The sequence below is a fragment of the Oreochromis niloticus genome, linkage group LG13 (genome assembly GCF_001858045.2).
Source record: "Oreochromis niloticus isolate F11D_XX linkage group LG13, O_niloticus_UMD_NMBU, whole genome shotgun sequence".
In the NCBI taxonomy this organism is placed as follows: Eukaryota; Metazoa; Chordata; class Actinopteri; order Cichliformes; family Cichlidae; genus Oreochromis; species Oreochromis niloticus.
The window spans coordinates 3,221,035-3,241,992 of NC_031978.2; the positions used below are offsets into that span (position 1 = coordinate 3,221,035).

Sequence of the window (20,958 nt, forward strand, 5' to 3'; positions counted from 1 at the left end):
CTGGAGTTAATCTGTCCTTACGCTGCACAGCTGCTTCTTCTCCTCTCATTCTCCCCCCCCCCTCCTGTTCCTACTTCAATCATGAAACTGATCAATGATCAGCTGATCGGCTTTTCTCTCTTGTTTGTTTATCGCCCACTTTGCGCCAGAAAAACGAAACCAGCGGATGTCGCGCTAAACAACAGCAATGTGTTTAAGCTTGATCAGCTGTTGTTAGAATTTATCCATCCATCCATCTTCATCCGCTTATCCGAGGCCGGGTTGCGGGGGCAGCAGCCTAAGCAGAGAAGCCCAGACCTCCCTCTCCCCAGCCACCTCCTCCAGCTTATCCGGGGGAACACCAAGGCGTTCCCAGGCCAGCCAAGAGATATAATCTCTCCAGCGTGTCCTGGGTCTGCCCCAGGGCCTCCTCCCGGTGGGACATGCCCGGAACACCTCACCCAGGAGGCGCCCAGGAGGCATCCTTGTCAGATGCCCGAACCACCTCAACTGGCTCCTTTCCTTCCTTTTGTTAGAATTTATTTAATATTAATTTCTAGTATCAGCTGATGTTTGCTGGAGCCACAGCTGTAAAGCTCCTGGTCATGATATCGGTTTGGTTATCTGGTGAGAGGGAAACATGCAGATGAAACCAGGAGATGTCCTTACTGAATCATCAGAGCTGAACAGGTGATGCAGAAACAGGTTTACCTTTTAGGTGACATGAATGAGTTGAAGGGAAGTTATGAACTGTTTCTGAGAGACAAATAACACCAGGATCCTTTTCTACGTAGCTGACAGCTGATAACTGTGCAGGGGCGGATCTAGCAAAGTGTTGCCAGGGGGGCAGGTAGGGCATTAACAGGGAAAGGGGGGCACAAAGAAATACTTTTCTTTCTTATTCTCATTTAAAATATCTAGCTTTTATTAAATAATTATCTGAATCTTGCGAACAACGTTTTTATCTGATGTAAAATTGATAGAAATCATACATATACCAACAAGACCGCGTACATCACTGTCACAACAGCGTTTGTTTTCATTCAAAGGCTTTATGGCTTTAATACCTGGTGGGCCGGTCTCTGGTCAAAATGCCCAATTTTTTGTCCCAGTCCAGCCCTGCAGGTTAATACTGGCAGTATCACCATGCCAGCTGACTGTATTTCATCATCAGCCAGTGTTGTTCTTTATACATCAATATTACCAAAGTTTACCATAAGGCAGCATAGAAAGTATTTACTTGCTTTCAGGTTTTTAATGTTAGTCTTTTTATTTGTTTCCTCACTTTTTTCCTGTTTCAAAATCAAACACCAGTTTGTGAGAAGATTATCTTCTTTTTTTAATTGGCAGATAAAGTTTTGCATTGGCATTGGCTAATTTGCCAATTATATGTTAAAAATGTTCGTAGCTTAATATTCAAAAATGTTTTTGCCCAAAACATATGTCAGTAAAAACACTATGCAAATATTGCTGTCCTTGAATGCTGAATAAACACTGACAAAGCACTGATTGTATCTCTTGTACTTTATCAACGCAGTATCTAAAAACTTTGCACTGTAGTGGTTAAAATCTCATTCTAATAAGAGTCAAAAGCGCATTTGGTTATTAGGTTTATAGGGTTATTGAATTATGGTTAACGGTTGGTAGAATTTTTTTTAACATTATCTGCCAATTACATCTGCCACCCTTCTCCAAATCTGTGCCCCTACCTGGCCCCCCCAACAAAAATTTTCTAGACACGCCACTGATTCTTTTGTCATGAAAACGTAAACACTCGCCGGGAGGTACCGCAGTGTCAGCTGTTTATTTCACAGCAGCGTGTGCAGTAACCATGGTGACCACGGACGCTGAGCAGAGGGATCGATGCAGGTCAGACTTTGGGAAATATCCCTCATGTCTCTGAAACTAAAAAACGGTCGTTCATCAGCTGTGCTGATAGTTTTCCAGCAGGACGACAGACTGGGAGAAGAAAAACTCAAACTGTCGGAGCAGGTTTGATCGTTCAGGTTTAAAATCAGCTGGAAGCTCCAGCGGCCCTGTTCAGGGGGAATATGTTTTATATGTGCACCGTGTGAAGCCTGCTGTACTGAAATCACTGAATGAAGAGTAAACAGTGCGTTGTCGTGGGAACATGCGTGTATTTATTAAATGTATAAATGTTATGATACTTGATTCTAATCTGCTGCTGAGTCTCTTACGCTGATGGAAATACAACAAACACAGAGCAAGAACATCTGTTCAACCAATCACATTCATTCCACTTTGTGACAAACTGAAGTGCTCATCTGTCATCATCGGGGTTTTTTTTTCTTCAGTTTAAGTGCCCGTGTGAAGAAATATTTAGGTCTAAACACTAAGGTCAATAATGTGTTAAGAAATTACGTTCTATAAATCATTAATACTGCTTTTTGTAAAATGTGTAATTCTTTAACTATTGATAGAAAGTCACAGCATCACTTCAAGGAAATATCACAGTTCTTCATAATTATCTGAACAAAAATACAAAATGAAAGCTTCTATGTGTATGAAACGTCTCATATATTTTAACAAAGGGACCTAGGAACTAGAATACACGTTGTTTTTAATGTTTTGCATAATTTGATTTCTGCTTTGTATCACTTTTTTCTACTGCTGGTGAGAAGCAGTCGTCTGCTTAGACGTGAGAAAACTGGTGTCATTTTTAGGCTTTCACATCCAATCTCTGTTTCACATCTCAGAGGCCACACTTTCCTACTGAAGATAACAATCTTTAAAAAAAACCCTTGCTGCCACTTCAGCTACTGCTGTGTCTGTGGGTTTTAATGTGGTGTAAACAGGAAGAATAGGTTTGTAAGGAGCTCACGAAGTTACAAACATGACTCCAAAAAGTTGGGCTAAATCAGCACAAGTGAAAGGTAAGAAAATGTGATGTTACTAATTATCACCTATACTGTACAAAGATGGAAATGTTCTGCAATAAATATAAAAAAATAAATAACGTAATGAGTAACCTAATTCTTATTGTATAGAAGATTTATCTAATGATACTAGAATACCTGCTTATATGTTTGTTTTGATTTTCTACATAAGTCTGTGGTTGTGACTTCTTGAATAAGCCATCAGCAGGACCTTCACACCACCGAAGATTATGATAATTAACTGTATAAGAAGGACGGAGTATCTCCTTGTCATGAAAAAGATCTGCCATGTCCTTAAGAAACAGGAAAAATACACCAAAGACCTGACACAGAACCTTTAGACATGCATCTGTCTCGTCAGCGATCCATCTACTGTTCACGGATCCCTCATCAGAAATGGTCTCAGTGGGAGGATGGATGTGAAGAAGCCTTTCTTTATTAAGGATACAGGCTAGGCTACTGCAGTTAAACAAGAACTGTTGTGAATATCAGTGGCAACAGCTCTGATGGAGCGATGAGTCTAAATTAAAAATTTGGGGATTGAACTGTTATCAGTGGGTTTGTTTGTTGTTGTTTTTTTGCATGACAATGATCCCAAACACACTGCCAATGAGATGACATTGCCAAGTGTTCGTGAACAGAAAAACACACAGGTGAACAGTATCAGTCATGGACTGACCTCTGCAGACTCCAGACGTTAATATTAATTCAATTCAATTTTCTCTATATAGCGCCAAATCACAACAGCAGTCGCCTCAAGGCGCTTTTTATTGTGAAGTGTCACAGGGCAGCCCTTAGCGGCTGTGAGATGGGCCAAGGCAAGGGTAGTGGAACAAAAGTATTTATTGGCTATACAGCTCTCCTTACAACAATTAACTTGTCGAACTTCTTCACAGCACAATCCCCTCTCAACAACCGGCAGCCTTAAATATGTTCAGCTGTCAAAGACTAAACCATTCTTCCATTTTCAGGTAAGTTCTTAAATCCTAACCTTCCACCACAAAAAGATTGACCACACTCTCTTTACCAGTGGTCTCTCCCGGAACCTTTAAATGGTGTCTGGACCACCAGGGAAACATTTGCCCAAACACTTTGAAGAGGACACAGGCAAGAAAGGTGAGTAATCGTTATCTTACAAACACTTATTTGCACCACTTTTATTCCTAGATTTCACACACACATTTGCATTAGTTTTCCTTACTGGTAAACCTTAATCACAATCACCCTTCTTCTCTCCTGACAGATAACCACCACATTCCTTGATGAGGAGCAGCTGTGCAGGATATGAAACAAGGCTACCAACTGATTTTAAAATTCCCAATAAATAGTCAATAAATAATTAAACTTCTGGTGTGCAGATGTTTTACTGTGCAAAAACATGCTTAAATTGCAATGCTAAATAAAGTGCTTGATAAGGTGCTTTTAATAAAGTGAAAGGTGTGCTCTAAAGTGCTATACAGATACTATAGTATAAATAAATGTAGTAAGGAAGTCCACTTCCTTACATGCAGTAGATGGTACACTAATAGATATAGAGAAAAACTCAACAATCATATGACCCCCTATGAGCAAGCACTTTGGCGACAGTGGGAAGGAAAAACTCCCTTTTAACAGGAAGAAACCTCCGGCAGAACCAGGCTCAGGGAGGGCGGGCCATCTGCTGCGACCGGTTGGGGTGAGAGAAGGAAAACAGGATAAAGACATGCTGTGGAAGAGAGACAGAGATTAATAACAAGTATGATTCGATGCAGAGAGGTCTGTTAACACACAGTGAGTGAGGACGGTGACTGGAACGGAAAAACTCAGTGCATCATGGGAATCCCCCGGCAGCCTACGTCTATTGCAGCATAACTAAGGGAGGATTCAGGGTCACCTGGTCCAGCCCTAACTATATGCTTTAGCAAAAAGGAAAGTTTGAAGCCTAATCTTAAAAGTAAAGATAGTGTCTGTCTCCCGAATCCAAACTGGAAGCTGGTTCCACAGAAGAGGGGCCTGAAAACTGAAGGCTCTGCCTCCCATTCTACTTTTAAATACTCTAGGAACAACAAGTAAGCCTGCAGAGCGAGAGCGAAGTGCTCTAATAGGGTGATATGGTACTACAAGGTCATTAAGATAAGATGGGGCCTGATTATTTAAGACCTTGTATGTGAGGAGCAGGATTTTGAATTCAATTCTGGATTTAACAGGAAGCCAATGAAGGGAAGCCAAAACAGGAGAAATCTGCTCTCTCTTTCTAGTCCCTGTCAGGACTCTTGCTGCAGCATTTTGGATTAACTGAAGACTTTTCAGCGAGTTTTTAGGACATCCTGATAATAAAGAATTACAGTAGTCCAGCCTGGAAGTAATGAATGCATGAACTAGTTTTTCAGCGTCACTCTGAGACAGGATATTTCTAATTTTAGAGATGTTGCACAAATGGAAGAAAGCAGTCTTACATATTTGTTTAATATGTGCGTTGAAGGACATGTCCTGGTCAAAAATGACTCCAAGGTTCCTCACAGCATTACTGGAGGCCAAGGTAATGCCATCCAGAGTAAGAATCTGGTTAGATACCATATTTCTAAGATTTTCAGGGCCGAGTACAATAACCTCAGTTTGATCTGAATTAAGAAGCAGAAAGTTAGCGGCCATCCAGGTCTTTATGTCTTTAAGACATTCCTGCAGTTTAACTAATTGGTGTGTGTTACCTGGCTTCATGGACAGATAGAGCTGAGTGTCATCTGCATAGCAGTGAAAATGTATGCTATGTCTTCTAATGATGTTGCCTAGGGGAAGCATGTATAATGTAAACAGAATTGGTCCTAGCACTGAACCCTGTGGAACACCATAATTGACCTTAGTGTGTGAAGAGGACTCTCCATTTACATGTACAAATTAGAGTCTATTAGATAGATATGATACAAACCACTGCAGTGCAGTACCTGTAATACCTACAGCATGTTCTAATCGCTCTAATAGGATATTATGGTCGACAGTATCGAACGCAGCACTGAGGTCTAGCAGGACAAGCACAGAGATGAGTCCACTGTCAGAGGCCATAAGAAGATCATTTGTAACCTTCACTAAAGCTGTTTCTGTGCTGTGATGAGCTCTGAAACCTGACTGAAACTCTTCAAATAAGCCATTCCTCTGCAGATGATCTGTTAGCTGTTTGACAACTACTCTTTCAAGGATTTTTGATATGAAAGGAAGGTTGGAGATTGGCCTATAATTAGCCAAGACAGCTGGGTGTAGAGATGGCTTTTTAAGTAAAGGTTTAACTACAGCCACCTTGAAGGCCTGTGCTACATAGCTGATTATTAGAGATAGGTTGATCATATTTAAGATCGAAGAATTAATTAATGGCAGGACTTCTTTGAGCAGTTTTGTAGGAATGGGGTCTAAAAGACAAGTTGATGGTTTGGAGGAATTAATTATTGAAGTTAACTCAGAAAGATCAATTGGAGAAAAAGAGTCTAACTTAACATTGATGGTACTAAGAGTAGCTGTAGATAATATTACATCTGTGGGATGATTATTGGTAATTTTTTCTCTAATGATAAAAATTTTATTTGTGAAGAAGTTCATGAAGTCATTACTAGTTAACGTTAAAGGGATTGTTGGCTCAGTAGAGCTCTGACTGTTTGTCAGCCTGGCTACAGTGCTGAAGAGAAACCTGGGGTTGTTCTTATTTTCTTCAATCAGTGACGAATAGTAAGATGTTCTGGCTTTGCGGAGGGCTTTCTTATAAAGCAGCAAACTATTTCTCCAGGCTAAATGATGATCCTCTAAATTTGTGACACGCCATTTCCTCTCCAGCTTACGAGTTATCTGCTTTAGGCTACGTGTTTGAGAATTATACCACGGAGTCAGGGACTTTGGATTTGAGGCCTTAGTTTTCACAGGAGCTACAGTATCCAGAGTCGTACGTAGTGAGGAGGTAAAATTATTAACAAGATAATCGACCTCTGTTGGAGTAGCGTTCAGGTAGCTGCTCTGCTCTATGTTGGTACAGGGCATTGAAGATGATAACAGTGGGTGGATTATATTCTTAAACTTAGTTACAGCACTTTCAGAAAGACATCTACTGTGATAAAGTCTACTCTCCACTGCTGTGTAATCAATTATTGTAAATGTAAATGTTATCAGGAAATGATCAGACAGCAGAGGGTTTTCAGGAAACACTGTTAAATGTTCAGTTTCTATGCCATATGTTAAAACAAGATCTAGAGTGTGATTAAAGTGGTGGGTGGGTTCTTTTACATTCTGAGAGAAGCCAATTGAGTCTAATAACAGATTAAATGCGATGTTGAGGCTGTCATTTTTAGCATCTACATGGATGTTAAAATCACCCACAATAATTATTTTATCTGAGCTGAGCACTAAATCAGATAAAAAGTCTGAGAAATCAGAGAGAAACTCTGTGTAAGGCCCAGGTGGACGATAGATGATAACAAGTAAGACTGGTTTCTGAGTTTTACAGCTGGGGTGGACGAGGCTAAGCATCAGGCTTTCAAATGAATTAAAAGTCTGTCTTGGTCTTTCGTTAATTAATAGGCTGGTGTGAAAAATTGCTGCCACACCGCCCCCTCGGCCTGTGCTTCGAGATTTATGACTTGGGGGGTTGATTCATTTAAACTAACATAATTATCCTGCTGCAACCAGGTTTCTGTAAGGCAGAGTAAATCGATTTGTTGATCAATTATTAAGTCATGTACTAACAGAGACTTGGAGGAAAGCAATAATCCACATTTTCATGTGAAAAGGACACATTGACAAGCTGTTGGCATGTCTGTGCTCAGCTGATGGAAGAGCAGATCATCAGTGTGACTGACAACACAGACAGGTGGGCTGATGTGGACTTGATTCTTTACTTATGTGGAATGGATGCATTGACAGGCTACTAAAGTGTCTGTTTAAATTTAAAAAATGATTTAATACACAGCTTTGGAAATTTTTTTATATCCCAGTATTAGACATGTTCAAATCTTTATTTTATGTATTAGTTTCCCACATTAGCTTTTGGTGTTTTTTCCTTGCTTGTAATTTTGTTGTCACATAATCTTTCTTTGTACATCATAGTGTCAGGAAGCGCTGTGTGGTAGGCAGGAGTTGGACCTAAAACGCAGGTACTCAGACTCGAGAGATGAACTCAAAATACTCAGCTTTATTTGCTGGCAGGGAAAAAGCATACAAACACAAACGAAACTAAACTAAACTAAACTAAACTAAACTAAACTAAACTAAACTAAACTAAACTAAACTGGAAAATCACAAACTCACAGGGAGATCCACACAGCATAAGGGACGACGCGATGCTGACACAGAAACACAGGGCTTAAATACACTGGGGAATAACGAGGGAATGAGACACAGAAGGAGGGCACAGCTGGGAGAACTGACGAGACTAGGGAAGCAAAGCAGAATACACTGACATAAGAAACAGACCTTCACAATAAAACAGGAAACTCACGTGCGAAGACAGACTCAGAACTACACAAAACAGGAGCACCAAGAGAAAAAAAAAAAAAAAAGTCCACAAGAAACACAGGAGCTAGGGTCACGGTTTGAAAACAGTTCAGGAGACCGTCCCAGAGGACAGCAACACAGGGGTCTAAAACAGTTCAGTTCAGGGGGTCGGCACAACAGTTCATAACTCAAAAGGTCCGGAGGTCGACCCGGTGGGTGGTGGCACAGGTGACAGAGCTGGTCCAGAGGCCAGCCGCATGGCCGGCAACTGCGGCGACGTGGAAACAGCTCAGTAGGCCGACCGTGCGGACGGCGGCAACGTGGACAAAGCAGGTCCGGAGGTTGCCCACGACGGCGATGACATCCGGCTAGCGGCCCAGAAAGTGGCCGGCGATGCTGAGGTGCTGGACGTACCTTGGACGGCGGTGTAACAGAGGCTGCGCCAGGCAAGGGCGTGGCAGAGACCCAAGACCCTGACACATAGCCAAATAATGTTTCAGTTCTCTGTAACTTTGTAAGACTTGAATGGAATTTTGGGGATTTTTTTTAATTACCTTTTTTCCCCCCTATAGGATTCCTTTAAGGGAAACAGTTTTTCTCCATTATATTAGTGTTCCTTCACATTAACATTCCAATTTTCACTGGTCTACTGAGTTTTAGAAATATTATTGTACTATTTGTTATGTATATCTTACATGTATATGCAGCCAAGACAATTCTGCAATTGTAGCTGATGACAGTGACTTCAGTAATGAAGCTGCTTTCAAACCAGGTTCAAATATTGCAGCAAGATTCCGCAACTTAATGTCATCATCTCTCCTTTTGTTAATAACTGGACTTAACAAACAGCAAGAATACTTGTACAAAACTCTTAGTCATGTCACACATCACAAATGTTCAAAGACATAAAGACGTTTTTGTATATTCAATATTTTTAAAGACATAATAAAATAGTTTTATATTCCTGTAAATAATATTTATGTTGTTCAGTTTACTGCACTGGTGATATGAGTCATTGTATTATGTTTAAATATAGGACTATTTTTTTTCTGTCTGTTTAATTTTCAGAGCTGTATTGGTGAAATAAAACAACAATCTTTAAAAAAAAAAAAAAAAAAAAAAAAAATTCTAAATTTTTGCAATTACAAATTGTTAATCCAGTATGGAACCTACATTTACTTCTCTGGTTTCAGAAAGATGTAAAATTAAATTAAAGTTACTTAAAATTAAAATTACTTGCTGTTGCTGTCATCTATGACCACAGTAAGCTCCTCAAAGATACATTTAAGTTGTCAGTTGATAGTTTAAATCTTAAACAGGCCTACCTTATTGTCAAGGGAAAATCGTGTATATGTGATCAGCTAACATGAAATGTATTCTTTTATTGATCACTAAGCAAACCACATGTCTACGTGACGTTTCACCTAATAACTTTTGACATGAACTCTTCTGTGATAAACAACTTACAGCTTCCTTTTTCTGTTTTGGAACATACAGACTTAGAAAAGGGGAACCTGAGCTCTGAGAATAACTCTGTTATCTTTGCACACACACACACACACACACACACTTTCTGCCTGGCAACACCACAAACTGCTGATCACTTATAAACAACCTAAAGTAATCACTAAGTGTTAAAAGTACTTGTCCAAAGCACACATGGGTGTGTACTTTATATTCTTAGTATACCTAACTGTGTTAGGTATAGAAAACAGCACAGATCAACTGATTAATGTATATGAAACTAGTGCATACGGGCTCTTGGGAAAAAAAAATTGTTTCTATGCTGAAAATAAACCATCTTTATGTTGAGTGTGACCACATGTGAGTGGGGGTGGGGTGTAAATTAGGCCACCACAACTTGCATGTTCAAGAAAAACTCACCTTATTACCCATTTTACCCACAGCTTCAAGTGAAAGCAGACCTCAGGTAAGTAAAAACGTAGAAGTATGTTTGAAATTATTGCTGTTATAAAGGAGCACAATTTAATTTATTTTAGATAGATTTTTCTTTAGTTGTCTGATCCTGGTGAATACAATGCAAGTATTTAGCTGCTGATATGATCAGTTACCAGTTTATTAGGTACACATTCCTAGTCTAATGAAATAACTCTAAAGTTAAACTTGCCTTCATTAAGATTACTTCACTGGTTTTAATTTCTTGGGTAAAAAATGTCAAATTTAACAGTTGCTGAAAGTTAAAAATTAACTATATTTAAAACAAAAAACAAAAAACTGGACGAAGACATTTAAGTAAAAATCACGTTATACACCAGAGATGGGCAGTAAAAGTAACACGTTACTGTAATCTGATTACTTTTTTCAAGTAACGAGTAATGTAAGGGATTACCATTGCAAAAACGGTAATTAGATTACCGTTACTTTCACGTAGGAACGCTGCGTTACTGCGTTACTAAAACCGTGATTTTTTGCGAGAACGTCTCATGACAGTGACGTAAGCGAGTGCAACGTTCGTGACAACAGCTGTGTGCAGATCATAATATATCGAGTGCGGACAGAGTGTAGCATGCAGCGTTTAAAGCGTGGAAGTATTGACCTTATTTTGAGTTTGATTCCATAAAAAGTGACAAAAACATTAGCTTCCGTTGTGCATGGGAAGAAAACTTCTTTTTACAGCGAAAAAACCCCTAAACTTCCAAGCAAGCACCGAGTGTACTACGACGTAATGTGAAATTCACAGAGAAACTCGCGGATTCTTCCACTGACCGCCGCGGCACACCTGCACCAGGGTAAACCTCCTCCGCCTACCCCAGTCCTGCTTTACAGGTGAAAATAGAGCAACAGGACCGCTAGTCTTCGATTTTATTTATTTTCTGCTGTGTTTTACTTTCATCTATTTGAAAGAGTGAGTGTAAACACAAAAAAATATTTTATTGTATGTGCTGGAATGTGCAGAAAATAGGTTTAAATGTTAAACAAATTTCTTCCAGTCAGAGAATGTTGCATATAATTTAATTTTTGCTTGATGCATAAAGTTAAAAGATTTAAAGTTTAAAGTTTTAAAAAGAGACGTTTCCATTTGATTACATTTTGTATGATGGATTATGCAGAAAAAGTAGAATTGGGCTGAAAGATCTATCGCTTTATCACCTATTCAGGTTGTAAATCGTGTTTTTAAAAAGTAACTAAGTAACTAAGTAATTAATTACTTTTGAAAATAAGTAATCAGTAAAGTAACGGGATTACTTTTTGGGGGAAGTAATCCGTAATTAGTAACTGATTACTTTTTTCAAGTAACTTGACCAACACTGTTATACACAGATGTTATGTGTTGTTGTTTTCTTTTGTTATTAACGCTTGATGCTTAGTTGGTTAGAGGAAAAATTTCCATTATGAAAAACACATTCTGGTTTCTGACTGTGACACTTAGAGTTCATGTAAAACTGATGGCTTCTTGACACAGTTTAAATATATTTTTAGCTCTGAAAATTATATAGCTAGTTCCTCTACCTAAGAAGCTATCAGGGATTCAAAATATCATAAAAAAAAATTCTAAAGAAATTGCAGTTTATAAAAAGTTTCAAATGTACAGTGGGAGCCTGTAACTCTGAGAAGTTTCACACAAAGTAAAACTTTGCAAGTCTTTACTAGATATGCTATAAAAAAAAAAAATAATCATAATATATCACCAAAGAAACTTACTTGCATATTGGCGGAGCTACTTCTGCAGCCTGTCCACAGCTCAGACACAAGCATTTCACAAATAAAAATTTGAATTTCGTGTGAATGTCTCTGAACAAACAATCAAAACAAACTTCATGAAGGTCTGACTAGTGGGCCCTGTGGTCACTGCCCGAAACTGTGGAGCCCAAGTGGTATTTATGACAGAGCCACCAGTGTCATCCTGTGCTTTTCACAGTGAAAGCAGGTTTACTTTGAGCACACAGCAGTGAAAGGGTTGGAAGCCATGGAAAACATGATGCTGCCTATAACATCACTTAGCATGATCGTTTTGGTGGTGGGTCAGAGATGGTCTGGAGAGGCATTGAAATTAAGACAATCCTTAGCCTTATTTGGCGAGAGCTGGCAGATCCTGGGGCGATCGTGAGTCAAGAGTTGGGTGTTCACCTTGTAATCAGAAGGTTGCCGGTTCGAGCCCCGGCTTGGACAGTCTCGGCTGTTGTGTCCGTGGGCAAGACACTTTACCTGTTGCCTACTGGTGGTGGTCAGAGGGCCCGGTGGCGCTAGTGTCTGTCCTCTGTCAGTGTGCCCCAGGGTGGCTGTGGCTACAATGTAGCTGCCATCACCAGTGTGTGAACGTGTGCGTGAATGGGTGGATGACTGGATGTGCAAAGCGCTTTGGGGTCCTTAGGGACTAGTAAAGCGCTATACAAATACAGACCATTTACCATCCTGGAGGATGAATAAATTAATTCCACTGATCGGACCCCAAACTCACCTAAAGCCAATGGAAAACCTCTGGGTCACTGTCCGGGAGCTCAGTGATACCCTTGTTGCCACAATATGGCTGTGTGGAGGCAAGAGTAGGACCCAAACGCAAACTTGCAGAGACGAAAAGTAAACTCAAAAACCACAGCTTTATTGCTGGCATGGAAGGGAAACAAAGAACAAAACTAAACTGGGAAAACTAATACTGAATCATACATGGAAACGCAGGGAGAATCACACAGCTAAGACGGAGGACGCGACACTGACAAAGAGAAACATGGGGCTTAAATACACTGAGGGATAACGAGGGTGAATGAGCCACAGGAGGAGAGCACATCTGGGAGTAATTAGGCAGGACGAGACAAGGGAAGCAAAACTAGAAACATTAACATAGGACGTGGCAGCTGACGTGGCATGAGGCTGGACGGGCTCCTCGGGCCCTCCGGCTGACGTGGCATGAGGTTGGACGGGCTCCTCGGGCCCTCCAGCTGACGTGGCATGAGGTTGGACGGGCTCCTCGGGCCCTCCAGTTGACGTGGCATGAGGCTGGACGGGCTCCTCGGGCCCTCCAGCAATGGAAGAAAGCTGCTCCGCTGCTCGAGATCGCTGATGGCGTGAACACTGTTTTCTCCGGGAAGGAGGAGGAGATGTGCCAGTCCGCGAATCCTCCAGCGGACCAGGCTGAACCTCCTCCGACTCTTCATACTGGAGAGGCAGATCCAGGCGGACATGTACGGTGGAAACGAGGAAGTCCTGGATGAGAGGGTTTAGTGCACCAAATACCCAGGGAAGTCCAGAAACCATCCTCTGCAGACGGATGGCTAACTCCTCTTGGTATTCTTCAAACGGCAGCACAAACCACTCATGGCATAGAAACTCCACCGCATAGATCATGTCCTCCTGGAGCTCAGCAGAGGGATTATGAGCTGCTGGGTCCATTGTCTAGTCGCGTCCGGGTTGGATACACAAGGGGAATCTAGTAAACAAATGAACTTAGATAACCTAATGAACTTAAACATAAACCATAAACATCAAAATTAACTCAAACTTAAAATGCTGGGTCAAAAGACCCAGGATCGTGACACTTGTACCTACATCATCCTGGATGTGGGATGAGATCCCCCAGGACACGAGCCATCATCCTATTGTCAGGCATGCATATAAGCATGTTGGAGCCAAAAAAATTACTGAGTATTTTGAGGTGCTGCTGCTGAAATTTCGGCAAAATGGACTAGCCCAGGGGTCGGCAACCCGCGCCTCTTTTGTCCTTATACTGCGGCTCCGGGTGATTTGGGAAAATAAATTAGAAGTATTTATCTTAAGTGTATTTTATTTATGTTAGTGCTTTTTTAACTTGTAGTTCTAAATTGGAAGATTATTGTGATTTTGAAATATAAAAATACAATTATATTTTATTATTTCATCACTCACAATAAGCGTCACACTCGCGGAAGCCGGTATACCAGCTGAAACGCCGTGAATTTATCGAGACTTTCGACCCCAGGTAGGCCAATTATGGATCTTCGGATCCACATTATGTCAGCAGCTGTTCTCCGTGAACTATGTTAAAAACAAACACCGCTCACGCCTCACAGATGACATCTTACAGTCCTGCTTAAAGATGAAAGCCCCGATTTGCAGATGCTGAGGTTCGGGACCAGAAGTCTCATTGTAAACATATCACGGCGGACCCGACGATGTTTGCATGAACACGCTTTTCAGCATCTCTTTATTGACCACTTTTCACACACGGTTGCTGTACGCATACAGCCGGCTGTAGCTTTTCAGCTCACAGCCCGACACATACCAACAACAACACAACAGCATAGATAGCACAGACGTTAAGGCGGCGAGGCGTGATTGCGGGTGCCGCTCAGGTGCGTCCGATTCCCATGCAGCAGCACTACAGACCACGCCCCGCCACACACATTAACCAGGTAAAATACATATTTAGGCAGAATTTTGCAAATATCTACTTTTTTTAGCGGCATAGTGCTTTTTTTTCAATTACTTTTTAATTGGGAAAAAAACCTGTTGTGAGGGTGGCGGCTCACAACAGTTTTTGTTTGCTACATGGATCATTTTAGTTCAGCTGGGTGTCTTTCCTTTTGTTATATTTCTTTAAGAGTTCAAAATGCGTTAATTGCATAAATAAAATGTAATTTTCTCTGTAGCACTTCATGGATTTCATAAGCAACACACCTTAGTTGCTCTGTGGATTCTTTTAAAAAGCAGTTAAAAACGTTTCTGTTCAAACAAGCCTTTTATTGATCTACGTATTTTATATTCTTTACATTATTTACATTTGATCTTTTACATTGTGTATAATGTCTATTGATTGTATTGTTTATTTGAATCTTTGTGTACAGCGCTTTGTGACTGCCTGTCTGTGAAAAGTGCTTAATAAATAAACTTTACTTACTTACTTTAGTTGTTTACACAAAGCACAAAGGTAAAAAACAGTATATACAGTGTTATCTTCATTTTAGATGTCAAAAAGTATTTGCGGCTCCCAGTGTTTTCTTTTGTGTGGAAACCGGGTCCAAATGGCTCTTTCGGTGTTAAAGGTTGCAGACCCCTGGACTAGCCTGATGCATAATATTTTTAATCAGATTTTCAAGGTGTGTTTGAATTCAGAACTCTTTTTTTTCAGTTTTTCACAGTGTATATACAATACATGTATTTTAGGTCAAACAGAAAAAAACACGAGTTTGAGGAGGGTCTTTTGGAGGAACTCAGTGTTTTTACAGCATTTAGAGCAAATCAGTGAATCATTTTCACCACCTGCTGTTTCACATATTTTATTTTATTTTTTTCAGTTTTTCAACACCAACTCCACACACCACCACACAGAAAGTCAACTAGAGATGTCGGGAGTCCTGACATGGATCAATATCTGCGTCCTACTTCCTGTGACCATACTGTTCTTCTGCTCTGTGTGTTGTGCGGTATGTAAGTATGTCACATCTTTTTATGTCTGTGAGTGTGTGAACAATTAAAAAACTTGGCAAAAACCAAAAAACTAAATTAAAATTAATATAACATTTTCAAAAATATATTAAAAAGAACAGAATAATCCTTTAATTGTCCCACAAGGGGAAATTTGGTTGTAACAGCAGCCAGAAAGACAGATATACAAACAAACAGTACACAGGACACAGAACAGAAACATACACAATTTTTTCTTACATATTTACATTAAGGACAATGGTTACTATATACAGAGAGTACTGTACAGTTATTAAATTAAATATAAATAACTACAGATAAGAGGCAAACCAGGTTGTAGTGCGAATCGGTTGATTAACTTATTGCAGTTACAGCGCAGATGTAAACATCTATGATTGTTGGGAGCAGTTCTGATTGTACAGTCTGACAGCTGCAGGGAGGAAGGACCTGCGGAAATGCTCCTTCATGCATCGAGGATGCAGCAATCAGCAATCAAAAAGGAAAGAAATACAAATTAGCCGAGCAACAGACTGTCGACCTGCCTGGAATATCTTTGGCCCAGTGATAGCTAGGATATGATCCAGCACCTGCATGACCCTGAATTCGATGAGCTGTTGGCTAAAAGCAAGAAACTGAAAAGGCAAATAAACATGTGTTGAGTCATCATTAAAATTAAGTTGTTAATTCAATGTTCGAGTCCTGGCTCGGACAGTCTCGGTCGTTGTGTCCTTGGGCAAGACACTTCACCTGTTGCCTACTAGTGGTGGTCAGAGGGCCCGGTGGCGCCAGTGTCCGGCAGCCTCGCCTCTGTCAGTGCGCCCCAGGGGTGGCTGTGGCTACAATGTAGCTTGCCATCACCAGTGTGTGAATGTGTGTGTGAATGGGTGGATGACTGGATATGTAAAGCGCTTTGGGGTCCTTAGGGACTAGTAAAGCGCCATACAAATACAGGCCATTTACCATTTACTTACCGAAAATCGGGGGCATCTGCTGTGCCAATTGGGTGCAAGCCTTTGACCACAAACTTAGTCACTGCTCGGTGACATTTGTCTATCCTGGCCTGAAAGGAGACGCTAAAGTAGACTGCAGTGAGAACTGCCAGCATCTGAGCCAGCCAGACTCTGTCTGTCTCTCTCATCATGGTCACCTAAATGCAGCGCACAATAATGGCAGGTTTTGTAATAAGGCAGATCGCGCTAACATAATATGCACTGTTAGTTGATTTTTTACCTGCCGCATTAACGGGAAAGGACGTGGAAACGTTACCGCTGCTGCTGGGTTGAGATTCACGAGTCCGGAGTGGAATTAAAAACACGACATTCATTTAAGGTCATCGCGTGTTTTGTGAGCAAATGCTTTTGCATGTTCGTAGTGTTTCCTCCCTTAAATGAAATATCTACTTTATAAGTATTGCAAGTTACCCTGTTGTCATCTGTTCTCGTAAAGTATAACCAAACTTTTGAGCGTTCGAGCCGCTTAGGCGCCCTGCCAGGTAAATGACACTCATCACACGTCATTCGGGGCGACTGGAATCGATAAGGGAATCGTTTGCAAAAATGGCAAACAATTCCAAGGAACTGAAGCAGTGGGAACCGGTTCTCAACAAGAACCGGGTTTCGATACCCATCCCTAGTGCCGTCTCTCCTAACAAGACCAGGTTTCCTCCAGAAGGTTTGCCAATTATCTATGAAGCCCACATCGTTTCTGGGACACCACTCAGACAGCCAGCAATTTAAGGAGAACATGCGGCTAAACATGTCACTCCTGGTCTGATTGGGGAGGAGACCAGAGAAAACTACAGACATTGCTTTGGCAAAGTTACACACCGATTCAATATTGATTTTAGTGACCTCCGATTGGCGTAACCGGGTGTCATTACTGCTGACGTGAGTTATGATTTTACTGTATTTACGTTTACCCTTAGCCAGCAGTTTTAAGTTTTCCCTCAATGTCGCCTGCTCTGGCCCCTGGAAGACATTTGACTATGGTTGCCGGTGTCTCTAGCTTCACATGTCTGAGAACAGAATCACCAATTACCAGAGTTTGACCCCCGGTGGGTGTGTCGCCGAGTGGGGAAAAACGGTTAGACACATGAACAGGTTGGTGGTGTACCTGGGGCTTCTGTTTAGGACTATGCTTCCTCCTCACCGTCACCCAGCCGCCCTCTTTCCCCAGCTGCTTGGGGTCTGCCGGGGAACAGCTAGCGGGGCCTACGCTATCTTCGGCTGCACCAGATACAGAGGCCTGGCTAGCTACGGGTGAATGAAGGGTGCGAAGGAACAGGAAGTGATACTCTACCGCAGAGCGAGGAGGTGGCGGCGAGAGAGAGAGAGAGAGCAGAAAAAGAGAGAGAGTGAGTTTTGATAAGTGAGAGATTTGTGACGTTTAGCGTGTTTGGGGTGTGTAGTTAATGTGTTGTCTTGTGTAGTTAGTGTGTAGTGTTGTGGGTTTTGTTGTGTGTAAATGATGTGTCTGTGTACGAGGTGTGTGTGTACACTGCTGCTGTCAGACCTGCAGGTATCAGGCTGTGATGTTCTCCTTTATAGTGGACAGAAATTATTTTTTGTGCCACAAATAATTTGTGTGGCATCTTATTGAATGCAGAACAGCTGATTGTTATGTAAACAGTTTTAAATGGTTATAAAAAAAAGGGTAAAAGGTAAATGGCTGCAAATAACTTTGTTTGCAAAAGTTGTGTATATGATTTTATAATTGACAATTTATATTTGCATTTGAAGTTATTAAATATGATTCAATAAACATGTTTGTGGTGGTTACAGTAAATATCACTTTTTCTAGTCAGATTTTATGTTTTTTGTCTGATTTCAGATCAATTGTGTTAATACAATATGTCAAAATGAAAACATGACTGTACATTCAGACACATGAGGTTGTGCTGAAAAGAATGATACCACACAAGGCAAAGTAAATAGTTTTTAAAGGTAAAATGTAGAGGGAAAATCAAAAGTAGTGAAAAATGGGTAAACAGAGGGGTAAACATTTCTTTTTAGAGTAACACAATAGTTACTTTTCAAGTAATTAATTACTTTTAGAATCTTGTAACTCAGTTACTAACTCAGTTACTAGAAGTAACTAGTAACTGTAATTAATTACTTTTTCAAAGTAACTTGCCCAACACTGCTCATCTGTGTCGCTGTTGCAGTAAAAGGGAGCAGGTTGACACCTGCTGTTCACTTTTTGTGACTGCTTCTGTTAATCTTCCTGTTTGTTCTACATCTGACCTTTCTAAATACTGGAGAATTAATTTTACTTACTTAGTGAAGTTAAAACATTTAGTATATCTCTTGTACGTTGGCTCCACTGTGATCAGGCAGGAAATTGCTGTGTTCAAATATTCATTTTGCTTCTGTTAGACATGCATGTCAGATTCATTTGATATTCCAGGTGCAGATGTGAGTGTTTGAAATTTGTGTTTATTTTGAGGTGTATGAATAATTAATTTTAAAAATGTACATTATAAGATAAATAATTTTTAATGTTTTCCAACATATTTCCCTTAATCATAAGAAGTAAATTAAATAGATTTGCTTCATTCATACACATTAATCTGCACTTATGAGTATATAACCTTATATAATTAAAACCATAATTAATATGGTTTAAATTATTAATATTTCAACTATTAATATTTCTTATTAATATTTCTTGCAGGGGCAAAGATATCAGGTTCCTGTTAACTATTACACAAACCTCATCCTCTCCATTCTAATCTATCGCAGCGTGATGTTCTTTTGGTGGGAGATACTGCGTGGCACCATTGCATGTTTCATTTTCTATTATGCTGTGACGGCCAGTCTTTACTTCAGGTTGTGCATTGCTCTGGAAAGGTACCAGTGTGTGTGTGTGTGTGTGTGTGTGTGTGTGTGTGTATGCTTGCATGTCTCTGAATATTATACTGAACTATGAAGTATTGTTACGTATAAGTATTGTTAGTATTGTTATGGTCTGTACTCTGATAATCTCTTTTTTGTGTTGCAGGTATTGTTTCATCGCCTGCCCACTGTTGGACTGCCTCAGACAAACTGAGGGTTCTGTACTGGTCTGTGTTCTGGTCTGGGTCCTTTGTGGTGTTAGTGTTGCTCTTGCTATATTTTTATATGAATTTGTACGTTTAATTATTTATGCTGCCCTCCCTGCCCCCCTGTTCATTTTATGTCTCGCTGGGACACTTAAAGCTCTGCCTGCTGCCATCTCAGTGCCCACTGAAGAAAAACGAAGAACTGTAGGAACCTTGGTTCTGTTGCTGCTTAATTACTTTCTCATAAACCTTCCTGCAATCACTCTATTAACTTTGAACTTAGGTCGACGCTTCCCTGGAACACTTATTGATTTTATCATTATGATCTTTTTTCTGTTTAGTTCATTGTTGGACTTGATTCTGTTTGCCTTCATGTGTAAAGGGCCCATTGACAGGCTGCTGGCACGTCTGTGCTGCTGCAGTATGGAGAGCAACAACACAGGAGATGTGACTGATGTTAGCACAGACAGGTCAGATCATGTAGTCAGAGATAAAGGGAAAGAGGAAACAGGGTCACATGATGGGAGAGATGGTGAGGAAGTAGAAAGTGTGAGATAAGTAAACACCATCCTTTCCTAATATTTGTCAGCTGTCCCCTCAGACTGTCAATCACTTAAAATCCTGTTCTTCGCACCTGCTGAGAGTAACAGGAAACAATGTTTTGTTGAGTAGTTTAATGTTGGAAATGAAAATGTACAAATTATTTTGCAGTTTATTCTAAATGGCATGAAGGTGGTGCAGTGATTATGTCACCTCACAGCAGGAGGTATGGGGCCTTTTATTAAATATTTTTCCTGTCCTGTCCGACAGTGTAGCAATCAGAATTGTTGTCTGAAGGACAAAAAAACCAAACAAATTTACATTCACAAATGGAGCATTACAGCCTTTGCTATAGTGGGCCACTTAATAGTTTAATGTTATTAGGACTTTATCGGGATTTTTTATTTTGGGTTATTATAACCGCAAGACACAAGGGTGCGGGATAGAAAGTAATGACTGGGAGAAAGTTAACAGAAGGAGAAGGAGAGAGAAAACTAAAATAACTTTAGTTTTCAGTCACAGTAGCATTTGAACTTCCTCTGATCTATTCAGTTATGACAGTGTATAAAGTATTATTAATAATATTGTTGTTATATGTTAATGTGGTTGTGTTTTTTAAAGGTGCAACAAAGTTTTTGTGTTTTGTAAGCTGGTTAAATTTCTTTGAAGCTGTGTTGGGGAAATAAAAAAATATAT

General features: G+C 40.3%; 1 protein-coding gene across 1 annotated transcript; it reads left to right on the forward strand.

Moving 5' to 3' along the window:
* Positions 1-15,601: 15,601 nt before the first annotated feature.
* Positions 15,602-20,399, forward strand: LOC109204848 (uncharacterized). The gene is made up of 3 exons (XM_025897615.1): positions 15,602-15,682; positions 19,356-19,531; positions 19,683-20,399. The coding sequence occupies exons 1-3, from the start codon at positions 15,602-15,604 to the stop codon at positions 20,278-20,280; spliced, it is 855 nt and encodes a 284-aa protein (XP_025753400.1). The 3' UTR covers positions 20,281-20,399.
* The last annotated feature ends 559 nt before the right edge of the window (positions 20,400-20,958 follow it).

Bases quoted from the DNA above. Each gene is read 5' to 3' on its own strand.
- LOC109204848 (XM_025897615.1), top strand. From the start codon at position 15,602: ATGTCGGGAGTCCTGACATGGATCAATATCTGCGTCCTACTTCCTGTG. The intron at 15,683-19,355 runs GTATGTAAGTAT...TATTTCTTGCAG, and splicing joins TCTGCTCTGTGTGTTGTGCG to GGGCAAAGATATCAGGTTCC. The intron at 19,532-19,682 runs GTACCAGTGTGT...TTTGTGTTGCAG, and splicing joins TTGTGCATTGCTCTGGAAAG to GTATTGTTTCATCGCCTGCC.